The sequence below is a fragment of the Scatophagus argus genome, chromosome 2 (genome assembly GCF_020382885.2).
Source record: "Scatophagus argus isolate fScaArg1 chromosome 2, fScaArg1.pri, whole genome shotgun sequence".
NCBI lineage: Eukaryota > Metazoa > Chordata > Actinopteri > Scatophagidae > Scatophagus > Scatophagus argus.
Window position 1 is genome coordinate 21,424,111 of NC_058494.1, and position 25,067 is coordinate 21,449,177.

General features: G+C 42.0%; 2 protein-coding genes across 12 annotated transcripts in view; both read right to left on the reverse strand.

Annotated features, from left to right (window-relative positions):
- Positions 1-2,559: 2,559 nt before the first annotated feature.
- Positions 2,560-25,067, reverse strand: part of LOC124074964 (sorbin and SH3 domain-containing protein 2-like) — a 45,659-nt gene continuing 23,151 nt past the window's right edge. For 5 of the 11 annotated variants that reach the window (XM_046418362.1, XM_046418328.1, XM_046418378.1 and 2 more), the window contains 21 exons: positions 24,902-25,028; positions 24,401-24,576; positions 22,516-22,582; positions 21,659-21,709; positions 21,308-21,521; positions 20,959-21,073; positions 18,105-18,176; positions 16,411-16,467; positions 15,636-15,685; positions 14,445-14,620; positions 11,112-11,191; positions 10,773-10,870; positions 10,268-10,382; positions 10,023-10,151; positions 9,530-9,724; positions 8,153-9,148; positions 6,863-7,384; positions 6,076-6,156; positions 5,658-5,695; positions 5,354-5,460; positions 2,560-4,324 (listed from right to left, as the gene is read on the reverse strand). In XM_046418362.1, coding sequence (XP_046274318.1) covers positions 4,263-4,324; positions 5,354-5,460; positions 5,658-5,695; positions 6,076-6,156; positions 6,863-7,384; positions 8,153-9,148; positions 9,530-9,724; positions 10,023-10,151; positions 10,268-10,382; positions 10,773-10,870; positions 11,112-11,191; positions 14,445-14,620; positions 15,636-15,685; positions 16,411-16,467; positions 18,105-18,176; positions 20,959-21,073; positions 21,308-21,521; positions 21,659-21,709; positions 22,516-22,582; positions 24,401-24,576; positions 24,902-25,028 — 3,528 coding nt within the window. In that variant the 3' untranslated portion in view covers positions 2,560-4,262. The remainder of the gene's footprint in view (positions 4,325-5,353; positions 5,461-5,657; positions 5,696-6,075; positions 6,157-6,862; positions 7,385-8,152; positions 9,149-9,529; positions 9,725-10,022; positions 10,152-10,267; positions 10,383-10,772; positions 10,871-11,111; positions 11,192-14,444; positions 14,621-15,635; positions 15,686-16,410; positions 16,468-18,104; positions 18,177-20,958; positions 21,074-21,307; positions 21,522-21,658; positions 21,710-22,515; positions 22,583-24,400; positions 24,577-24,901; positions 25,029-25,067) is intronic. The other 6 variants (XM_046418339.1, XM_046418355.1, XM_046418346.1 and 3 more) reach the window with 6 other exon arrangements.
- LOC124075017 (sorbin and SH3 domain-containing protein 2-like) lies at positions 11,198-14,319 on the reverse strand. Its single transcript, XM_046418415.1, has one exon. It carries the CDS (start codon positions 14,071-14,073, stop codon positions 12,241-12,243), a length of 1,833 nt encoding a protein of 610 aa, XP_046274371.1. The 5' UTR covers positions 14,074-14,319; the 3' UTR covers positions 11,198-12,240.

Genomic DNA, 25,067 nt, shown 5'->3' on the forward strand with positions numbered 1-25,067 from the left:
AAACAGTTCAACACTTTGTGTCTCTTTTTCTCTGTTTATACCAGAAAATCTGCCAAAAGAAAGCCCAAAATCCTATTTACTCTCACTGTGTTTATGATTACAGTGTTTTATTCCAGCCAGCTGAGGATATTTTTCTTTCCACATCTCCTTCATGTTTGCGTTATATCTAAAACCGAAACACCAGCGTCTTTGCTACAGCACTTTGCTTACTAACTGTGAGCAAAGCTTGTTAAAAATATGCCAGCACGGATAGACTTTCGCTCTGCATAGGGCTGTTTCTATCATATAAACTGGGAATAAAAAAATGCCAGTTAAAACAGTCGGGCAAATAAAAAATCGCACCACAAAATCCATCACCTGCAGGGAGTGTTGAAAATATAACTCCCTTCAAGTATTTCAAAATGGGCCAGATTCATGCTTTGTTTCTGCAGTTACCATGACGATGTAACCAGACAAATGAGGCAAGTTGATGATAAAGTACTCATGCTGCAAAACCTTAAGAGTCTGCCTGCCTTAAGTTTTCATATTCAAACACTCATTGCCTTTGTGTATGCTTTACTTGCGCTTTAACCTGTGAAAGACACATTAAAATTGACCTACACAATTTGTATGTTACACATATCAGCTGAAAAAGTGATTAGACCATCAGTTTGAGGTGACCCATAAAGCCTGTTTTGGCATTTTCTATCTGCAAGTGCTCAAAAAGCATTGTTGAAAATATATTTCTAATCTTAGGCTGTTAGATTTGAGTTTGAGATTGAAGATTTGAATTTTTCGAATCTCAAACTAAGCAAACATTTATTCATTCATTAAACTCAGTGCTTTACTAAAACCTTAAAGACTTAATAAATGTTTCAGTGCCCTCTCTGGTTGAAAGTTTCAAGTGTGTTGCACCTGTAATGATGTACTGGGACACACCTCTTTATCACTGAATTCAGGTGTCACATGGGTCTGTTTTTCAGTGGTTGGGCTCGGCCCTGACTTCCAGTGAAGAGAAATCTTAATGCTTCAGCATACCAAGACATTTTGGACAATGCTATGCTTCCAACTTTGTGGCAGCAGTTTGTTGAAGGTCCTTTTCTATTCCAGCATGACTGTGCCCCAGTGCACAAAGCAAAGCTCCATAAAGACATGGTTGGATGAGTTTGGTGTGGAAGAACTTGACTCGACCGCACGGAGTCCAGACCTCAACCCCATCCAACACCTTTGGGATGAACTGGAACACAGACTGGGAGCCAGGCCTTTTGGTCCAACATCAGTGTCTGACCTCACAAATGCTCTACTGCATGAATGGACACAAATTCCCGAGAAGAAGCTGTTATAGCTGCGAAGCTGTCTGTGTATTTAGAATGCAATTCATCAAAGTCTTGGTTAATGTAATGGTCAGTTGTCCCAATACTTTAGTCCGTACAGTGCAGCTTATTTTAGTTTGTCATCCACCATTGTTACTAAGACTACTAAAGACACATCAATGTCCCTCCCACAGACACCTTTGGGCAGCTTTAACTGGAGTCGTATTGCACTAGTATTTTTACAAGTTAGAGTAATGTTGCCAGAAACTACGGTGCCAATAAAAAAAAATGGTTTTTAAGCCATAAAGTACTGAGAGATGGACTAATGAACTGCCTTATTCTTTAGGCCACTCAGCAATAACATGATTTTCAGTTGCAGTCAGGCTGAAATTCAGACTTTTTATGAAGTCAAAAATCTCTCAGGCAGTTTTGTTTGGACTGAACATTTCTTGCAGAAAGCACTGTGCATTTACAGGTTAATATAATTTTCACAGCCGCTTTTGTTATGTTTTCAAACTTCTTCTTAGTTGGCAAATGCTTCTTCTTACTGTACATGACTGCCACCAAGTGTCTATAGGTGGAATTGCGTGAAATAACTTTGCCATGTACCTTTAAACAGCAGAAATAAAATTTCAAAGCTTCCTTTTCTGTTGAGCTGAAAGTAGTAAAAAAAAAATAAAAAAAATAATAATAATAATAATAACTGGGAATATTTAATCTACCAGCTGGATTTTTATTAGCAATACAGCCCCATAAAATCATCCAACATATTCTAAGATATTGTAGAAATATTTAGGTCCAAGAGTGTGCAATGAATTTGATATTAACATGGATAACATATAAGATTTACATTTTTCATTACATGTACAAACATATCAGGAGTCAAATTGATGTTTAAGTCCAAATCTGTTTTGTAATGGTATATCAAAGGCTGATTAAAGATTGTGATCATGTTCTATGCACACCTCCATAAACTATATTTATATATATGCATAAATTATTATTAATAATACTTTTTTGCATCACAGAAGAGGTTTACATACACATGGCTATTAAAGTAGCGAGTTGGATGTAAGGCAGCAATCACCAACTCTACTCACTCTACCTACAGTAACTTTAGTTTAAATACGTCACTGGCTCTTAAAACAACAAATAACTGGAGGAAAATGGCCTACATGCCCGGCTACAATATAATAACTTTGAAAAAGTGGAAATTAGCACCACCGATGAAGAATGTGAAGAAAGAAGGAGAGGAAACCAAAGGCGATGGTGGGTGAGAAAAAGCTGACTTTATAAAGCAAGTGGATGTTGGCCATTTTACAGCTCTCATACAAAAGGCTTACAAAAACACCACAGACACACACAGACACACACACTCACACACAGACAGAAGTGTTCTCACACCAGCTGAAATAGTGGATGACAGGGGGTGACATGATGAGTGAATGATAAAACAAAATATATCTTAAGGTGCTTAACAATTGTTTTTTTTTTTTTTTGTCATCAGTGTCCATCCTGTGTGAAACATGTAAAGTGAAGGAAAAAAACAAAAACAGAAATCACATTCACTGAGGATGACAAGATGGAAACTGTCAGTACTTTCTAAAAGTATTTAACTACATGAAACGGTGACAACAGGATTAAAACAAAGACTAGTGGAAAAGAAAACTGTAGTTACACGACTGACGTTTTTGATAAAATGCCATCTCATCCTGCATTCGGCTTAAATAATTCAACATAAAATATCATGACACCCAGCATATAGCCCATAAACTGTTGCGTTGCTTGTCACTCTGGACCTATTTGGACAATGATACTTCACTTAACAATAAAATAATGATTCAAATGTGGGCTTGCTTCTGTTTAAAGATGTTTCAAAAGCAACGTGTTGTGTCCGTCCCTTCTGAAATCTACTAATAACACAGTTCCACCAGCACTTGTCCTCTAATAAATATAATACCTAAAAGGTCGGCAACCTTTGTCGCAAACACTTTTCAAACATGACCAAAACACCCAGAAGCCCCACAGTCATATTAACCTTTAGTGTGAAAAATATGAAGTGAAATTTCAACTAAAACACAAAACATTGTTGTTAAAGTTTCATTAAAGTGCATCAATCCTAGTGTGACGATGAAGAAACAACGAGTTGAGAGTATTTTATGTTTTCTAATCTTGCAATTTGACATATTAGGCTGAGACAGCAAGTACAACAGTGTCAGTATTTCTCCTACTTCCTCATTTGCAATATTTTAGATAATTGCTTAATTATGTGTTTCAGGAAAGAAATATATCCCCAAACTCTTGCCGACCAGTCAATACCTTAAGTAACACATAACATTGATCACATTTAACATCCTCTTACCTAAAAAGTGGCTGCATGGCTGCAGTCCCTCCAACAAAGTTAGTGTACAACAGACCTGCTGACAGAACACTGTTTTTACAACACTCTCTGTACTGTATATCTTTGGGGATATCTGTAATTGAACACTGGAGTGAAATGGAGCAAGTGTTTTTAAATGTGAGATACTGCAGAAAAGTAAAAAAAAACAAGTTGATTGTGGTGATCTTACTGCTCTTTAAGAGGAGAAAAAGCATCACTGCGGTGCTTTGTTTTCTATGACTGAGTGTTTGCAAAGTTCCTCTGATATCCTTCCATTGCTGTCAAACGTTAAAGGTCACTGACTGGAGCACAAAGTTTGGGTTCTCCAAGATAGAAAAATAAGGATAAAAAGATTTAAAAAAAAACAGCAACATTACTTTATAGAAGTCTTCCATTAAAGATGGCTAGTTTGAGCTAAATGTCCTGTCTGTGTGAAGCCGATAAGCCACACAATCATGCAAACGCATAAATGTGCGACACGTCTCGAGGGACCACTTTTGGGAGGTGGCGTCCTGCGGGTGCTGTGCTGAGGGCCATGAATGTGTCACTTAACGGGGGCGGGGCAGTGGGGACGGAGACTGGAATCATCATTATAGCTGCTTCACGTAGTTTCCTGGGAAGGTTCCGAACAACTTGCTCCTCCGAGAGGTCCCTTTAAAAACAAAGAGCAGTAAAATGAAGTCAGAAATCATCAGCGCTTCTAACTGGGACTGAAACTTGGCAGTAGCTGCTGCTAATATTGTTCCAGCTCATTGCAGTCTGGAAATCAGCCAAACCTGGAGATCAGACCCAGACTGAAGCAAATGAAAGCATCTTTAGAGGCCAAAGTGTTCCATAAAAGAATTTAAAGATTAAGATGGCAAACAGATTCCCAGGGCTGTCAGACCTGAACTGTGCCCAGCTGTGCAGGATAAAGTTATGAATAAAACTATATAATTATTGGGACACAACCATTTAATATTGAATTCAGGTGTGATATGGGGCTGCATGGTTGGATGAGTTTGGTGGCTCACACAGAGTCCTGACCTCAACCCCATCCAACACCTTTGGGATGAACTGGAACAGAGATTGCGAGTCAGGCCTTTTGGTCCAACATCAGTGTCTGACCTCACAAATGCTCTGCATGAATGGGCACAAATTCCCACAGAAACACCCCAAAATCTTGTGGAAAGCCTCCACAGAAGGGTGGAAGCTGTTATAGCTGCAAAGGGCGGAACAACTCCATAGTAATGTCTGTGTATTTAGATTGCAATGTTATTACAGCCCCTGTTGGTGTAATGGTCACATGTCCCAATACTTTTGTCTATATAGTGTATGTGGGATCACAGTGCCATCTAGTGGTCTCAGTGTGATATTTACTTCCATACCATAGTGCCAACCAGACCGAACATCCTGTACCTACTGTATCTGTACATAGTGTACACGGGTTCAGTGTCATACCTACATGCTTGTATAACAGGTTTATATATTGGTGGAAGAAGTATGCAGATCCGGTGTTCCGGCCTTCTCCATCTCTATAGTACAACACTGAGCAACAGCACCACAAACCACATCCTCCAAAACAGTCTGAGCTAAAACAGTCCAGTACAACTTCTACACATGTAGGATTTACTGTAAGACTGTTAACTGCATTACATTTAATGACTACATCCACCACAACCCTGTGCTCCCCATCTCTTACCAACAAACCAGCCGTCATCACACTTCTCCATCACATCCACAATGTCGCCCTCCTTCAGCTCCAGCTCGTCCTCGTTGCGAGGCAGGTAATTGTACACGGCCTGGTACCTGTGTGGAAAAACTGATGGTGAACCAACACCCCTGATATGCTGCGGTAATTGCAGTAATGATACTGGACTTTAATGTTACTTTTAAAAGCAAATGTATAGATTTGAGTTGGGCTTGACACAGAGATGTAGTTCACAAAGTGGCCTGTAAGAGGCCTGCTCGTGGGTGGCAGTGGAATAATAACAAATGTCACTTACGGGTCTCCTCCACCATGGAGTGCATCCTGGACTAATCGCTGTGATGAGGACAAAGACAGACACAGACAGAAAGTATTCATGAGGCTTTTGTTTCTAATTTGAGAAGGCTAAACGAAAAGACACATCTAATGTTTATGACAAGTAAGATAAAATTTCATAACCACAGGTGTGACCAATTATTTTGAAAAGAAACATGAACAGACAAACCAAACACTCAGAATTAATATTGCAATTTCTCCTCTCCTAAAAGGAAAATTACACTGCATGTGTAAAACAATTGAACAGCGTACTTTAATATGCAGGCTACACAATATATGGAGATTAGTTGTGAATGATATGGTAAGCTCCAAAGATTTCCTTCCTGGACAGAGATAAGAACACAGTCAGCACATGGCTGAATGAAGACATGCCCCCCTACCCGTCGACCTCTAATGGTGGACAGATAGGACCTCCGGGACAAGATGGGGCTACGAGGAGGTTTACCACCAACAACAGGATCCTGCTCAACAGGCAGAAAGACCAGAAGCAACACAGCCTTAGTCTTCAACAGTAACTTGGACACCAGCCTTCACTATGAGCTGAACACACAAGCACAAAAGCTACCAACATGCTGCAAAACATCACCCATCAACATGCCGAGGCCAATAAAAATCCTCCTAAACACACAACAGTACAACCAGCTCGAGCAACACACTAATTCACACTAAGGTTCTCAGGTTCTCTGCTGTCTGCGTGTCATCACCAAAACACCTCCATAAAAGTATTCAATGTATGTTAGTGTACACACAACATAATAGTGTCAGCCAAGGCTGCAACAAACAAGCGCTTTCCATATCTGTTAATCTATTGACACATTCTGATTAATTGTTTAGTTTATAAATATGAAAAATGCCCATCACAATTCACCAAGGTGACACCTCCAATTTTGCATTTTTGTCGAATAACAGTCCAAAAGGTATAAATGCTTAGCTTACAATGACATAAATCAGAGAAAAGCATGAAATTGTCATGGCACTTTCCCTGCACACATAACATAAAAGCTATTTTCTGTCATTTGATTAGTTGACTAATTATCGCAACCATAGTCTCGGCTTCATTAATATCAACACCACAAAAGATAGACACGAATATTACTGGATGTTATAGTCGTTGGCAACACAAGCAGGATCCAAATCAACGGCACCATCTGCACAGTCAAGTTTTACCTTCACCTTGGGAGACCTACGTCCTGCATGGGGAACAGTGGGGTGAGACGGGGGAGAGCGTGGAGTGGTGAGGGGAGGAGAGACGGGTTTGGGGGGAGACATGGCGGGAAGGGGAACGGGTGATTCTGTGTCAGTGTAGGATGTGACCGGATGAGAAAGACAGGGAGAGGCCGAGACAGAACGCTGGGAGGGAACGTTTGAAGACGGGTGAGAAGACTGGAGGGGAGGTGGTGAGACTGGTGGAGATGGAGAGACTGGAGGTAGAGGGGATGTCATGAGGTGGGGAAGGGATGGGGGTCGAGGGGAGACGGGGGGAGAGTGAGGGATGGTGTTATGATCCTGCTGCTGTGACCGTGAGAAAGAAGACAAAGAAGGAGTGTACGAAGAAGTAGAAGAAATAGAAAGAGGAGGAGGAGAGGAAGAGGAAAAGGGGAGGGGTAAGGAGGTCTGAGGTGGTGGTATGGAGCATGACGGGAGACCAGGGTGAGGAAACTGTGTCAGAGCGGAAGGGGGGACATCAGCCTATGGAAGTAATGACACACATCATTGATGAAGCTGAATCACAAATCGTAAGTGCTGAAGAAGTGAATCTTTTCATGAAATTCTGTCCGGGAAGGGACGAGGAGGAAAATATTTTACAAGGATGATTATTCTGCTTGTGCGCCACCATTAGCAACAGCGACAAGTTTGCTGTTTGGTTTCAAGTGGTCTTGAATGGCGATGAGAAAGTCAGCTCATATACATGTAATCTGAACATGATATGACATGTATTGTAGAAATGTTGAAACTAAATGTACGGTGCCCACATTTTATTCTGGTGACTGGGCTGGTCATTTCATATGTGTTAGTCTATTAATCTCTAGTGACAAATTATGCTAAATGTTAAATTTTTATCTTTGCTCCAGTTAGTAACTGACACTTTAAATTCTTGGGTATGATGATGATAAAACATCAAATTATGGTACTTAACTACTTTAAAAACTTGTGATTTAAAATAGACTTTTTATCCACAATCTCTTCTCCCTAGTCTTTTACTGAGGAGTTATGTTGCTTCCTCCTGCTACTGTCATATGCTGTGTTTGAGGATATAAAACAATTATATAACATTTTTATCAGGTGTTTAGTTACACTGCATTTTATTTCTTCTCCTTCTTCTTTGTGTTGAACTTGTATAAGAAAATGCAAAAGCAGGTCTATTGTTTCAAACATTTAAAATATTTCCCTCCATCTCCCATCCAGGACCCTGTAGTATTTGCAAACGCAACAAATGCAGCTCACACTATGCTCTACCTGTGGACTGAGTCTCTCATTATAACCGTTAATGTCCTCCTCTTTGTCCTCTCTAGTTTCTTCCTCTTCTTCAATGAACAACTCAGTATATCCGCTTCTTTTCACCGATGGGGGTCTCTGAGACTCGACTGGTTGTTCATCCTTTGCTTCAGACTGCCCTCCCCAAAAGATGGAAAGTGGCTCCATCATCACAGGCCTGTGAATCTGTACCTCTGACCGAACACTGCCTGTCAAGTCGCTGGCTGGAGCGACTTCTGCGCGTTTCATTGCTGGCTGATGGGATATTTCTGGTTTTGGCTTAAACCTATTCTGAGATTCACTGATTAACGTAGCTGATGGGGAATCTACCGGAGACAATCTTGAAAAGTCAGCTTCACCTGAACTGGTACAACCATCCAGAATCATGAACAACAGTTCGTCATAAGGGTCTCTTACTTGCAGCTCAATGTCAGGGCTTTTGCTTCTTTTGCTTACTTGCACATTTAACTTGTGCCGTAAAGGAACTTCTGTGGGTGATTTTACTGGCTCTGGCGCTGTGCAAGACAATACTTCTGGCTTAGAAATATGAAATGTTTGGGCTATTCCTTTGCCAGCATTGTACTGCAGTGGAGAACTTAATGAGGAATGAGGAAGGGGAGGAGGAGGCTGGGAGAAAGGCATGGCAGCTGGGTCGCGACCTAAACGGTGTCTCTCTTCTCTACATGAAGGAGTTCTGGAAAATATTTGGGGAGGCACGCTGAAGCCTCTTTGTGATGGCACAGGTGAGGATGCCTTGGGGCCCTGGGCTTTCAGGAAAGGTGCAAGGTCAGTGGGGAGAGGGGGTGGAGTTGGTGGTACGGGGGTGGTTGTGAGGGAGTGAGGTGGAGTGGATGCTGATGTGTCCATTGTGAGGGAGAGCCACTCGTTGGTGACAGCTTGCAGATCAAACCTTCTCAACGGGGGGTGAGGGGAAGGGAGGTCATGAGGAGTGGAGGAAGGGGGTTGATGGTAGGAAGGCTCCATGAAAGTAAAGTGAGAAAAGAGAAGAAATGGTGTAATTTATGAAATTCAAACAGGGAGTGCAGCGTCTTGTGTGTCGTCTGTCATTTCAGCGCTAAAGAGTTCAAAAGCTGTATTTACTCTCTTACGCAGATGATGTATTTACTTCTATACAGGTTTTCACACACAATTACAACGCATTACTTTATGAGGATGTAAAAAATGTGTTGGCATGCATGAGGTTGGTTAACATTACTGTACACAAACATAAATCATTCAAACTATTGAACAAATAATCAATTCATTTATAAAGCATGTCAAAGTGCTTTGTTTTTTAAATTTAAAACAAGTTGCTGTCACAATGTGTGTGTGCGCGTGTGTGCGCAGGGATTCCCCTACCTTAATGGGTGTAGAACTCGGAGTCCTGTTGCCAGGGTAACCATGTGGGTCTATGTGGTGGGTGGAAACCTTGGAAGGTGAGCGCTTGACGATATCAACATATGACACAGGAAAGATGCCCTGTTTGGTTGTGTCTGGGATTTTCCCCTCATACCAGTTCTGGTCCACCTGCCTTATCACAATTACTCTCTCACCCTGCAGACAAATGAAATACATTCAAAATATAAACGTTTTAACTACAAACAGCACAGAACTCCACAGTTCTACCCCTCACACTACTTGTCCTAGTACTTTTCGATACTACAGTTGGGGCTGGTGGCTGTCATACAACCAAATACAGATGATTTTTGCACATCTGTTTGAGAAAATGTTGTATCTTTTGAGTTTATGCAATAACTTCACTCAAAATAGAATAGTTCCTCAAGAAATGCAAGGTTCCAAAGCATAACTATAAACCATTCTCCACTTGTTACATTGCTATACAATACACTACCTTTCTGAGAGACAGCTCCACGTTTGTATCAGCATTGAAGTTGTAGCGAGCTACTGCTTCTCCAATCTCTCTGACATGCGCTGGTGGAGGTGGACGAATCGGCTGCTGCTTCTCTGAGGATGGCATCCTCTGTTTATGTGTGTGCATTGGTGTGTGTGTTCAAGAGGAAGAGAAATCAGTGAGACAAATCATATATATCGGACAGAAAATGGTGCACACCTACAGTTTGTCAGCTGTGCGCTTACCTCTACATATGACATGGGGAATATCCCAATCCGTCCACGGTGCTCTCCTTCATACCAGTTGTTGTCTATCTGTCGGATGATGTTCACTGCATCACCCTTCTTAAATGACAGCTCCCTGCAACACATTCATGTCATCGAAGTGCCAACACACAGCTATGAGGAAGACATGAACTGACCACTTCAGCCAGCGCAGCGCATTTCACGTAAACAGCATGAGCTACAGAATGTCAGCCACTGACGCAGGCTCAAATGAAAACAGCTTTATTCATGCTTAAATGTATAAAGACTGCATAAAATAAATAGGTTAAAGCCATACAGGTGCGGTGGTAAGATGAGACCATGAAGATATCTCGGAAAGCGAAAGAAATTTTATGTAAGAAGTGATTAAGACCCTGAAATCATAAAATCGAATGCAATGAGTCAAAGTATGTTGATATGCAGTTAGAGAATCATGCTTCAAAGCTTGGGTTTCCTGCAGCGTGCACTCTGCATTTACTGTACTCACTTCGCTGTTTGTGCCTTAAAATCATAAATGGCTCTCGCAGGCTGTTTCTGATGGAGGAGAGAGAACAGAATAAGTTGTGTCATCTGTTTATGGGAGACCTAGGAGATGAGAGCGAAAAAAGAAAGCCAGCAAGCATTACCAGGCAAAACATAAAATACAGCTTTTTAAAATTTAACTGTGCTGTGGTAGTGTGAAGCTAAAGTCTGTGGTGGCTTAATCTGAAATATTTTTTTAGTGCCAACCAGTCATGTAAGGTAAAAGCTTACAGTGTTATCTCTCAATTATTTTAAAGAAAAAGTGATGGACAGTTTGAGCTACATATGAGTTTCAACTATGTACCTCTTTGTCAGGAGTAGGTCTTCTACTCTGGGGTGTGTGGCGTCCATCCATGGTGGAATAACACCTGGAGACATCCTGGTCTGTGATTGGTAGAGACACATGAAGAAGGTCATCGGAGCTACTTTGCATGCGCAGAATCCATAAAAGTGATTTGAGAAAGTACTGAAAGGTGCTGTGATGGCGCCATTCCAACAGGTAAATGAGGGAATGAAAGCTCAGAGTCAAAAAATAAGTGTGTTTTATTTCCATTCCATAGGGAAAAACAAGGTGGATGTGATTTTCACAATATGACACATGCAATCCTATAAAAACCAACGAACAAAAAAAACTCAAGGAAAATATGATAAAACCATTTACAAACATGAACAACCAAGCACATGGCTTGAGGGAAAAGATGACAGTGGGATAATAAAATGACACCTAATACAACCAAAGCAAAAGTCAAATTAAAAACAGAGGAATTTTCACATTTATTTACTCCAACCAGAGTAATACATTGTAAATTCTCAAATATTTTTTTTTTGTTGCAGACAAATCAAATAAATTCATTTGAGATGCCTGTTTTATTAGTATATTTTATCACATTTTAGTACTGTCCCTGTTTTCTAAACAGTTTTAATTTGCCAATTCTATCAGTGTAACAACAAAGTTATCTTACATACCACTTTGTATGTCTGATTTTCTCTTTCTGAAAGACATGTTTTTCTCCCTTACTATTTAACTCAAATTGTCCTTACTACGCCATTGGTCATTCTGCATTAAGCTACCATCAAACAAAGTCATCATTTTCTGAAATGTTTCAAATTAAAAGCATTCCAGTGGCTCAAAGGGCATTAAGTTAAAACAGAATGAAGAAATGGCGATTACTTAAACACCAGCTTTTACTTGAGAACTTACAGTAAACAGGTCCTGCTGAATGTCAGATATATATGTTAAAAAGAACAGTAAAGGATGTAACGGCTGACCAATGGGGGAAACAGTGCAAAGAGCCCAGGCAAAACTGAAAGAAACACTAAAGTAAAAGTATGTAGATGCATAGTGGAAGTTTGTATGCACATATGTGTGTGTTTATGTAGGTGACAACTATGTGTAGGCAAGACAAAGTGCACATGTGAGGGGTGATGTGTGTTTAATCTCCACCTGAATAACAGAGACCATTTCCATTGCCCTGCTCTTCTCCATATTCATTATTGTTTGAGGTGTCTGAGTGGCGTCCGTAACAGGCACTGATTGGTGACTGTAGCCGTGGTGACTGTAACCTTGGTGTGGAGGGATCTCCTCTGTATGAGGCATACCCAGTGGGGCTTCCATCTGGGTATAAAGATGCAGAGGAGTGACCCCCGTGCCAACATCCCCTCCTTCCCCGCAATGAGGAGCTTCGTTCAGGCACATTGGGGAGCAGTTCAGCCAGTATTCTCCTCAGGATGCTATCATCAGGTGGCCTAGATCCTCTGTGGCCTCTCTCTGCTTGAATGTGCTCATATATGTCCCTCAAGGCCGCATCTAGTGCTTCATAAATGGCCTGTTTGGACTTGGGTCTGCTACCTCGATCTCCGCCACCACTGCTTCTTCTAGAGGTAGGTGGTGAGCCCTTTTTCCTGCGGAAAGGCACTGGGCTGACCAAAAAGGCCAGCTTGGACATTGCTTGCTGGGACTGTGAGCTGTGGACTTGGGAATGGCTACTGCGGTTCTGCTGTGAAGGTCTCTGGTGCTCCTGGCGCGCACGTTCTCTCTCGTGGCGAAGCATTGTTGTAAAACGGGTATAAGAGGCTGGGCAGCGACCTTTGCAGGTGCTAATGAGGTGGCGGTGTTGGTAGCCCTGGCTCTGGCCTAGACTTTGGTGACCAGGGTGGTGGTGGGGGTGATGGTGGTGGTGATGACGAAGGTGGTGATGGTGGTGAATGGTGGATGAGCCATACAAGCTCTCAGTCGAGGTTAGTGAGCAATGGTCAAAGTCACTCTCACTACAAAATGAGGAGCCCTCCACCTGGATGAAGTCACTAAGGTCTGACGCAACAGCATCTTGTTCGCTGTCGGAGTAGTCTGGGTTGGCTTGAGAGCCTTGGAGAGCAGGAGGAGCAGGAAAGGACCGCCCACGGACTGGCTCCGGTCCAGCCCTAGGCTGGCCTTCAGGTGGGCTACGAGGTCGATGTAAGTGAACTATTGTGTGAGGTACTGTTCGACTGTTGCCGTTGTTATCTTCCTCAAGTAAAGATTCTATGGAAAAACGGCGTTTTGGAAAACTGGGTGTGCCACCACCGCCACTGCTGGCTCGAGATGATGAGCCACCAGGCGTGGTAGTGCCTGAAGGCATCTCATTGTCATCCAAGTTGGGCATGGATTTGGACTTCTTAATAAGGCGCTCATATTCAGAAATGCGGTTTGGCACCATATCACGTGGCACTTCCACGCCCCAGGACGGTGTCCAAGGAGAGTGGCGATGCCGATGCAGATGAGGTTGTCGCTCTAACTCCAAGATGCGAGTACGGACCGAGCGGATGACTTCAGATGGGATGAGCTGTGCTCGGTCAATCTGGTGCATCTTACGATAGAGCTGGAGAAAGCCTGGTGAATCGTGCGCTCGTCGCCGGTGGAGGCGAGGCAATGAACGAGTGGAGGTGGATCCAGTGGAACCCGAAGGATTCCCATCACAAAGCAGTGACCCTGCACTTTCGGAGCGCGTGGCATTGTTCCCGCCTGAGCCAGAATGGCCATCATTAAGCAAGTCATCACAGCTGCGTGATTTGAGCTTGCCAGGGGAGGGTGGTACCTCCTCTGCACTGCTCCATGTCTCAGGATCCTCACGTTTTGACTGCCAACTGTTCGTACAACAGACAGACTGCTTGGAGGAGGAGCTGCCTTCCTGGCTGACCTCCTCATTGAAATGGACAGGGTCAGAGGGGACAGGGGGCAGACGGGGGTCTTGATCGGGACCTGGGGAGGTCAAACTGTTTGAATACATGTTGCATGCGTCCCCACCTTTCAGATGTCCAATAGAGAGCAGCGTGGTGAAAGAGAAGAAGGAGGAAAGCACGTTAAGCAGTAATACCCAGCAAAAAAGTGGAAGAGCTGGGGAGAGGAAGAAAATTAGCAGAAAAAGAGAGAGGGAAAAAAAAGATGATTTGATGCTTTTTCTTCAGACTTCCACCAATACCAATCAAGAAAACTCACGACCACATCAGACAGACATCATACTGACAAAAGCACAACAAATCTTTGTTTACCTGGCAATGTGATAAGTACAGTGCACATAAATGACAGTTCCAGGAAAAGATAAATACGAAGAGAAAAAAATGCCAAGTGAAAGAAATATTCATGTGTATGTGTGTGTACCTTTGGCTCTGGAGGGTGAGGACGGTGAGGAGCGAATCACAGGTTTCTTCAGGCTGCTGCTGGGTCGGTAGGCATCCACTGGTTTAGGGGAAGTTGCCGCTCTGCCCTGAGACTGAGCATTGACTTGGGAACTTGATGGCTCGGACTTCCTTCTCTTTCTGTAGTCACTGGCAGCACTGCAACACAGTCAGACATCATACAACTGTGCACAGATAAATGCAGTTTACAGAAGGCAAACTGAATCTGTAGTAGTACAAATGTCTTGTGAGTATGTATCATGTATCATCAGTACTACAAACTTAGTATAGACCAAATAGAATAAATAATTAGAAAGTGAATAGTGTTTCATATCTCTGTGAAAGATATAAAATATAAAAGATGAATCTTGAATTTCCCTCGGGATCAATAAAGTATCTATCTATCTATCTAGATATAAAAGAAAACATTTTTAAAAGATTATATACATATATTGCAAATGTTGGGCAAATGTTGGGCTACCCTAACCCTAACCCTTCTTCTTAAGATTCTTCTTCTTCTTCTTCTTAAAATTTTGTGGATTTTCATATTAAATCTTAACATTAAAATGAAAGGTTTTGTGATAATTTATGGACTATAGAATGTTATAGTCCTTTGTACTATTAATGCGTTTTTAAGTATATCCAAATTCATCCTTCTAAAAATTAGGCTATTATCCTTGTAACAACAGAGTTGATGTAACTTCTCTCATTAAAAATGTCTATTCAGGACAAACTCACTCAATGTCACGTACATGAATTATACGGCCTATTCATCACATCCCATTTCTGCCCTTTCGGTTCACCGAGGAAAATGCAACTGAATAAGCAGGCCACTAGTGAAAGGGACTAGGACAAGGGGAGCAAGAGGGGGGCTGCGGGAAGGATAGGAGGTAAAGGGCAGAATCAATAGGTTTGCTGGGTTAATTTATTCTGGCTCAGTTAGGAAGAGGGAGACACAAAGTGCCCTGCCTTCAGTGACAAAAGCAAACAAAGCCTAACAATAATCCTTGCAAATGATCCTTAACAGAAGGCACAGAGGCTATTTGCACCAGAGCCAGAGCAAGAAAGAGCAGTTTCGATACCGTGCTGAATCGCAGCAAGGACCGGTGCTGCTGAGCGAATGGGGGAGAGGGATGGGGGTGATGCAGAGGAAAATAAAAGAAACAGAGCTTACCTCGTAGGTCTCTCTGGAGCCTTGTCAGCAGGAGCGATGTGCAGGGATGTCTGAAATAGGGCAGACAACAAAAGAGAAAAGTGAGCTCCACAAGAACAAAGACTCGAGGCAGAGCAGTTCACAATGCACAGCCTGCATGCGGTTGTTGCTGTGCCACACTCAAAAAGCTCCCCCATCTTGAGGTGCGATGGATGCCGGTTCCTAGATCACACACCTGACTGGGAAAAGGCCTATCGGTGTAAGGCAAACAGAAGATAAATTTCTGCTCTTGATTGGGTTGCACTGCAAGATGACGGCAAAGGTGATATGGCAAGAGGTGTTATGAGTTGAGCTCATGGGGCAAATTTTGCCCTGCAAATCCTGGCATGGATCAACTGGAATGGGTCCTAGTAGTAAAGAATGGTCGAGACACTTAAACAGTAAAAGTCTCTCTATGAATGTGGGAAACATAAAAATGATTTCCTGGAAATTATATTTTGGGCTCATGGATCTTCATACTAACTTTGCAAGGGGAAATATGCTAGCAAACGGGTCAGGAGTACACGATACAGGCAGATTTTCATACAGTGTCAAGTATACAGATGAACAGCATGTCAAAACTGTATGTTTGCTCAACAGTCTTCAAAAAGCAACATCATACTCGTCTTGGATTATACTCATATTAAGCAATCATGTCGTACATTGTTCTTAACAGTAGAGATTTTTAGGTTCCTATGGGTGACTAGAAACTGTGAGATTAACATAAATACTGGAACACTCGTGAATGTGAGATTACCTCAATGCGTTGGCGAGCCGAGATGTCTGGATTATAATCCAGTCGTTTTTTAGGAGGCTTGAGCCCCAAGCAGCAGCAGTGAGCGGGATGGGGAAGGGGGGGAGGAGGAGGAGGAGGAGGAGGAGGAGGAGGAGGAGGAATAGGAAGAAGGTGAAAATGAGGTGAAGGAGGAGAAGCAGTGGTGACATCATGGGAAGAAACCAAAAACAAGAAACATGTGGAGAGAGTGACAGTTGTTAGAGAATCTGAGTAACCAGAGATGTACTAGTTCAACAAACGTCGCACATGTGCTTAGCATGTATGCATTTATGATGCTCACATGTGCACACACCAACACTGACAAACACACGCACGGATCTACAGATGATACATGTTCCATCATATTCAAATTCTAGTGTCACGTTTGATGCTTTAAGCCTATGCTAATCTCAAAATAGCAACATTTAAACTACGGTTTGTCAGCGCTAACATTTATGCCACACACACACACTCCCACAGAAATATTCCCATGTACCACAAACACATGCAAAGTGTGAGAGCAAGCTGTGAAGCAGAAAGGCAAGTGAAGCACAAGCTGCAGTGTTGTGGTTATTTGAGAGTGCAACGAATTGCACTATCAAATGCTGTGATTTAGTGTTCATTTACTAGTGCAGCTAAACTAAGTTCACTCAGTTGATCAAAACGTCTTGTGACTTCTTGTGCCACCACAATAAACACTCAAACACTGAACATACTGTGAGATTTTGTCCCAGCTGGACCAGTCAGTGCAGGGGAAACCATTTACAGGGCTTATTCAGTGACGTGACACATTCAAAAAATATTACAGGCAGAAATCTCTGCAAAAAGTCCAACATGACTCTGGGAAGCCATGACAGCTCCAGATGTGACATTTTCACCCAAACATTTAGAATAAGCCCCGCAAATCATCGCTTGATGTCATGCTGACATGGACAGAGTCATGTCCTCATGACACTTAGTAAATCAGTCAGGTTGGGGTAATTTGAGCCCAGATCTGCGGCTAGAGGCAATCCCTGCCCTGTGCCACTACGATGTTATTACCCCCTATATCCAGCAGAGGGCACTAAAGCACTTAGCCTGATGATAATGCCAACCATGAAGATTCACAAAAATACTAGCAGAAATGATCAAATGACCAAATGCTGGCTAAAGACTCACTAAAAAGCTGATTAACTGAGACACTCGTTAGCATGTGCAAGAGATGGAGAATCTGCACAGACTTGGATTGTTATGTGACACCAGGGGATAACACTCATCATTAAAGAAACTCATCTACTGCATATTTATCAATGCTATGATTGACTGATTGACTGTTCTGTGCAGTTCTACCAGCATAAAACCCTGGCGCACACTGCCTTTTGACCTGTTTTCCTGCTTATTTTTGTGCAAGATGCAGTAATGAAAAGACTTTAATACGAAAGGTTTGCATGTGAACATTTAAGTGCCTGCTAGCCACCAGAAATCCCAGCAACGTAGAGATAAAACATTGCCTGTCACAAAGGTGGGGAGGGGAATCACAGCACCCAACAAATATCACATGCCCAAACAACTAGCCCCACCCAGTCTACTGGCGAAGACATTAATAAAAAAAAAAAAAGTCCTGGGTGGGGTGGAGAAAGTGCATGTATACCTATGCGAGGGTTGTGGTTGAGGGAGCAGCTACGGCCCTGACTTACCGGCCGCCCAAACTCCAGCTCGGAAAAGAACTTATACCAAGGCTCGTTCTCTAAATCTATGTCATCATAGGTCTGGGAAAGCATGACAGTGACAGAGAGAGGAGGCAGAAGAAAGACAGAAGAAAGGTGTAAAGAAGTGTGGAAAGAAGTCACACACACACAAAGAGAGACACCGACCTCATGGTTAGGAATGGGCAAAGATGGCACAGGGAGATGGGCACAGGATAAACCAGGATGAAGATATGAACTGACTGACTGATGGGGACGAAGGCAGTGATACAAAATCCATTTTAAAAATGTGCTTCACCAGTTAGCCTGTCTTAATATTGATTCCAAGGCATCAGGGCACCCAAGCTTTTGTTAGACAGACAGACAAAACAAATAATATAATATGTACAGTCACTCTTGTCACCGTTGGAGACCAAAGAGGCAGACTATTTCAACAGCTAAGCCCTTCATACGCATAAATTAACAGGGCAGCGAAATCCCACGAGAGAATCGCATTACCGCCGCCTTACTCTAAGCCATAACACAGGTGACAGATAATGAAAATCAGCATGTTACTTTGAGCATTAAGCTATGTATCTAACAGCCAAACTCATTATCCCTCATTATCCACACTTCTGTGCAGGCTCAGTGGACAGCATACGAATCACCAGGAAAAACTCATTACATTTAAGCAGAGGAGGAAGGGGGTACATACTGAGCTGTTTGGAAAAGACGTGAGGGGTCATCGGCATGGATGGTTTCACTTCGAAGTTGGTGGGAGCAGTATGGTATCACAGTCAACCAGCAAAATGACGTAAGTGCTACACTAAAGAGCCATACCTGAAGCTTGTGCTAAATGTCAAATGCTTTTAGAATTGACTGTCAACTACCTGATCAAAGTTCATATTTTAATGCTTTTGGGTAGCTGTTTGCTTTAATTTATTACTTAGAGAACAGATAAAAACATCAGGGGGGGACAAAAGCTATGCAGCAAGAGCTGAGCATTAAACTGGCTTAGCAGCTGAGATTTCTAGCTATGAAAATAGCTGTATGTTTCCTGATAATCACATTTATTTGTCTTGTTATGTTACCTTGTGCTTCCTTGCCTTTGTGTCTTAATGCCTTTTAATGTTTTATGTAAAACAACTGCTTGTTGTTGAGAAGGGCTATAAAAATAAACATGCATTATCTCACCATTACACAAATCTGCCACATTTTCCCCAAGTTATCCCATCAACAGCCATCATATCTAAAAATAGAGGCGCTTCTCAAGGTGGATTCACAAATATTTCATTTAGAGTTCACAGCTGAGATGTAGCTTTTATACCGAGCCATGTCAGCTGTCGTTTAATGTTAAAATACGGCATATCCTCCACCATGCTTTCATAGCTGGCATGAAAGTGATAGAAAAAAGGCCTTATACAGGCATAAGCCTATCCCTGTTGGTGTAACATGATGGATTAGAGCACCCAGATCACAGACTGACTCACTGTCATGTCAAATGAACCCGCAATTAACTGTGAAATGGGATACAAGCAACAAAATTAGGCAGGTACACAATGATTAATGCTGTATAGCAAGTTTATCTTCCTTTTTTTTAACTTCCAACATGTACAGCTTTCTGTATTTGTTTCCATTTGCACACTTCAGTGTGGACTACAGTCGAGATGGTTATTGATTTTCAAATAGTCTTACTGTTATTTTAACTGAGATGGTTTACTACTCTGTCTGCTCTTTCTAACCCCCTTCCCACATGGAACTGGAGTTATCATGCCAAATGAAACACCGCCAAGAGACGTTTCGTAGGTGTTGAGATGTCACATGTCTCTTGCTAAAAAGAGAATTCAGCTCTGAGACAAATGAGTCACCCTGTGAAAAAGTTGAAGCCAAGAGCAGAGGCTGCCAATCACACAAGTACTGCAGAAGCACGCAGGAAAAAACAAACTGAAGAATCAAGAGTGCTAGATAAAATATTTTTTTGTTTGCTCTTAATTGCCAAAATGGACATGTTGCCACTCTCAGACAGCCTGCGTGGGTTCACTTCTACTCTCTGAAGCCTTGTTCTTTTATTGCTTTATCAGGAACTGAGGCATGCAATACTGCCCTGGGAGAGCTCTCTCTCTCTCTCTCTCTCTCTCTCTTTGTAGCCATTGTAATTACATTGAACACCTGCAAAAAGAAAAATACCTTTTCTTTTTAATCTTTTCCTAACAGACTCCTCCTACTGAACACACTCTCCATTATCATGTTCTTATTTCTGATACCTCATGTCTATTTTTTTTTTTTTGCGCTCTCTCAACAGACTAATTATCTCTGCTGTCTGCTTTGTCATTCACCCCACACAGAGCAAACAGTCAGCACAGTCACTACAGGATGTAGCATAGAAACCTTCGCTTTTTAACGCCCACACTGTCTAAAGGAAAGAAGTCCAAGCAAAAGCACATAAAATGGAAATATATATGAGCACAGTCTTTCTAAAAAGACTAAAAGGTAAGAAGAGATTAGCTTTTCTCAATTTGACCACTTGGTTGAGTTTTATATTGTAGCTCCATCTCTGCAGTGTTACTTCACTTTCACTTTAATATTTAGTTGTTTGCCTCTTTACAAAAGGACCTTCTGTTTAGCTCCAAAGTGAAGCAGCAACAGCACAACTATTCATTGAATCACAACAAGCATAACTACAAAAATAGCAACAGAAATCACTTCACTTCAATTTCACTTGAAAGGGACAATAAAGAATCTGTCTGTCGAAAGGTTTCAAAGGTTAATCAAACATACAGCAAGGCAGTAATGTGATGACAACTTCAGTGTATTTAACAGGAAATTTTCAGAATTCGTTATTATTCAGATTAAAGAATTTACTCACTGGTCTTTCATGCTCCAAAATAGAGGACTTCCCAGGCTCATACTCAAAAATACTCTTGGGTTCTGCGCGGTACTTTCGTGTGTCCACTTTCCTGTTGGGAGGTCCCCATTCATTCCTGGTGCAAGAAAAACAGAAACATTATATAATTTAAGGTGGCTTAAAAAAACCTCCAAATAAACAGTCCAATAAAAACACATAAACTTTTATAACAAATGAATGATCCATCAGAAAACATGTGCACTAAAAGAGGATTTAAATTATGTTTTGATTACTTGTATTGCTTGAGTGCCAGTATTTCATATCTAATAGGGCGTACTAAATGAGCGAGATAAGACAAAGCAAATCTTACATGTCAGGTGAGTCTTTCTCACGGTCACTGTCTCTGGCCCTCAGCTGGAGGAGCGATGGCATGGGTGGAGGGGGTGGGGGCACAGGAGATGGTGAAGGCTCCCGAGGACCCAGATGCCCCCCGTTGTCAGAGGGGCTTCTGGCGAGCGGCCTGTACGTATGTGTACGGGGAGCAGGGTGGGCCATGGTGGCATTGGACGACGTGCTGTGGTCGTCTGTTGAGGACAGGACAGAGGAGACGTCGAAAGGAGAAGTGATGAGGCAGAGCAAGCCAGAAAGGAAAGGGACAAATGGACTGGCAAGAAACTGCTCATCAAAACACAGCTGTTGTCATAGGTAAAACATCTCTCACCGTTGTTTATGACGGCATATGTTGCATTGTATGTATCAGAATAGTCATCATCTGTAGAAAAAAGGGACAAAAGACCGATTGGGACACACACACAAAACACACGTTTGTAGTTTGGTCCCCGGGGAGACCAGCGCCTTCAGTCAGCTTGAATACAGTCGGTCACTAAGTAATGAGAGACTATTTTTCACAGCAGAGAGAAGGATTAAAACCACGCTAAGCAGCATCAACCTCCTCTGTTCATCCACAAGCTCGGCATGTGTCAAACAGTTGTTTCACTGATATATCACCTTTTGAGTTATAAGAAGGATGACAGCAACATTTCACATGTTCACATTTACTTCACTTTATAATTAATTATTATTATTATTTCTTTATAGGAGGGTTACTGAAATAACTCTTTAAAAATTCCACTGAGAATATGTGAATATTCATCATGGGAAATCTCTAAGATTACAAAGAAGTTTTCTATGAAATAGTGTGTGCATGTATGTATGTGTGTGTGTGTGTGTGTGTGCTGCAGTTGAAGAAGAGGCCTGAGCAGTTATGAACAAACAAGCCTTGTACTGACTCTGTGATTCTATCAAGCCCACAAAATTAGAGCAGATTTCCCAGGACGGCTCAGTGTCTATTAGAGGCTTCTCTCAATTCCTCCTCCTCTCCAGACTCTCTTACTCTCATCTAATGAGCTCTGGCTCTGAGCTTCTCCGGCACTTTTGGTTTAACAAGAACTGACATGCACGGACGCACAAAGGTACACACACGCGTGCATGACCAATTCCGCTTATAATGTTTGATGATCAAATCACATCAAATAATGGGACATTTCTGCAGCTCAGAGTGATTCAACACAGACTTACCGGCTTTGTGAACCTTGTGGATCTGTTTGAACATAGTTTTGTACCAGTCCTTAGGCCTATCCACCGTCTGTGGAGAGAGAGAAATAATCATAAAGATTTATGTGCCGTGAAATGCAACATAAACTGGAGAGCTAAAGTTAGAGACAGAGTTTGCACTGTTTAAAAGGATATTGCTGAGGAAAGACAAATATGCCCTCCGCCTTTCCACAGATATTAACCGATTCCATATTTCACTCACCGAGCATTTAACTTGCCGAGACATGAATAAATTATTTATACATTTATACAGATACATTCATTGTAGCGGTAGACAATCCAAAGCCTGTATTAACTTTCCATTATCTCATTTTTATATAAAAATCCATCTCCTTTCTGTTTCCATTAAAAATGAAATATCTTTAATGACTCATCTTGAATGTCTGCATAAATGCGTTTGTTTGGAGAAAAGTGACAACCCTGCCCATCAAACAAAACCACACTTGACAATTAGTTTGAGCGTTGTAAGAGCTAGCAGAACAATATTAAAGAATGCGTTTGAATATCATCTGGCAAAAACTTTTCAAAGAATCTGGATATTCATTTTTCCCCCTCATTGTTCCTCATCCCTCTCCTCCTGTGCTAACAAAGCAGGTGAGGGATGTACAGGTGGAGGCCAACAGCAGTACATGGAGCTATATTTTAGATCCAGATTAGAGCTAGATTTTAGAGTTTTAAGATCACGTCTACACTGAGTGATCCAATCAAACCTAAAGGATTTGATGTAAATCCCTCTTCTAATTATACCTCGTGTCCACATCTCATTTCACTTGAAAAAGGTTACATTAAAGCAGATAATAACGCTCTGACTTCTGCTTCACATGGACCTTCACAAGTCTGAATGTTTGTGGACAATTTTTAAATATACTCACAAATAAATAAATATAAAATACACAGCCAAAATTGTCAGAAAAACTTGATGAACTACCACGGCAGTTTGTTTTGGTGTGATTGTGTGTGTGTACATGTATGCGTGTGTGTGTTAAAATTGTGCCCATTTTCAGAAATCAGTGTCAACAGGTTTTGCTTGGATACAGAGGATGTGTGAGCTCCCGCGCTCTGCCTGGAAAATCCTGGTATGTGTGTCTTTGTGTATACAGTATAGTTCTAACAGCCACTTCAAAAAAGAACTATCAAATGGCAGAGAGACTTAATCCTCTCTTTATTCAGTAGCACTATACACAGAGTCTGGACTCTGGTCAGAGAAGAGGCAGTTTGGCTCCACAGTGAAGGAGTGTGTGTGACTGAGCATGTAGCGCTGGCACGACCAAGAAACGGGCCAATTACCACTTAACTCTCCATGGTTACCAAATAAAGTACCCACAAAAATGTTTGTCTGTTCACAACAAGGAGCATCTGTTTTTATTCTTTCCTACATTTTTTTTTTCCTTTTCACCTTTTCTCTTTGCTTTTATGGCACATCTTTCATTCTCCCTCCAACTTTCTCTTGCTCACTCATTCTGTAGTTTAACATGTCCGCCTTTAAACGCTGCTCTTCAAGGAATGGAGAACTTGGTGACAGTGGCATGAAAAGCCTTAACAGAGATAACGCACAGACACACACTTTGACAAGTCAGCAGCAAAGACCTCTCAGTATTAAAGGCCATTTCTGAGCACATCCTTATGACTAGCACACAGAGGAGCAGTAAAAAAGGTACTCAGAGATAGTGGGAGCATGACAAGGCTTTTAATATGGGGTCAAAAGCTGCTGACAGTTCAAAGTAATCTCCCTCTCCTGAGTCTGATTCACATATCAGCACAACAGAACTGGGTCAAGAAACACTCCGATGCAAAACTCCGGCACCTAGCCCTGTCGCAAACCGATGTGTTCAGCTCTGTTTGACCTCACCGTGCGGATGGCGATGGGGATGCCAGACTCGTCCACAGGGCCGATGCCTTCATAATGAGGAGCTTTAATGATGGACACCTTTTTCTCTTCTTCCGAGAAGCGGGCGATGGGCACAGTGTTGCTGACGCTGGTGTGGCCCGACACCACAGACTCTCTGGTAACTGACTCGCTGCCCTCTAGATACAAGGAGAAAGTGAAGGGAAGACACACCATCAGCTCTAAGCACATCAATTTCAGGGCATGTTTTTATTAATATAATAAACAACCAATGACTGTTTTTTCTTTTTTGTTTTTAATAGCAGCTCTTTAAATGTCTACATTCATGTGATTCTGTGCATGTTGTTTTCAATGAGGTTCTAAATTAAACATATAGTGAAACAGTATTTGCACTAAGTCGCAATCATACAAGTGGATGATATCATATGGTGAGCATTTATATTTCCAAAGAATTTTCATGAGAACCCTCAGCTCAGATGAAGGGACAAAAGATCAGTGACCCACCTGAACTCCGGCTCTGTCTCTGGAGGGCAGTGTGGAGTGAGGCGGGGGGAGGAGGGTAGGATGGAGGAGAGAGGGGCCTCTGTGGATGGCTAGCACTTCCATTCATAGCATGAGAGAGGACCTGACCCTAGGAGTGACCCACCGGCCACAAACAGAAATAATTAGT

Bases quoted from the DNA above. Each gene is read 5' to 3' on its own strand.
- LOC124075017 (XM_046418415.1), bottom strand. From the start codon at position 14,073: ATGTATTCAAACAGTTTGACCTCCCCAGGTCCCGATCAAGACCCCCGT.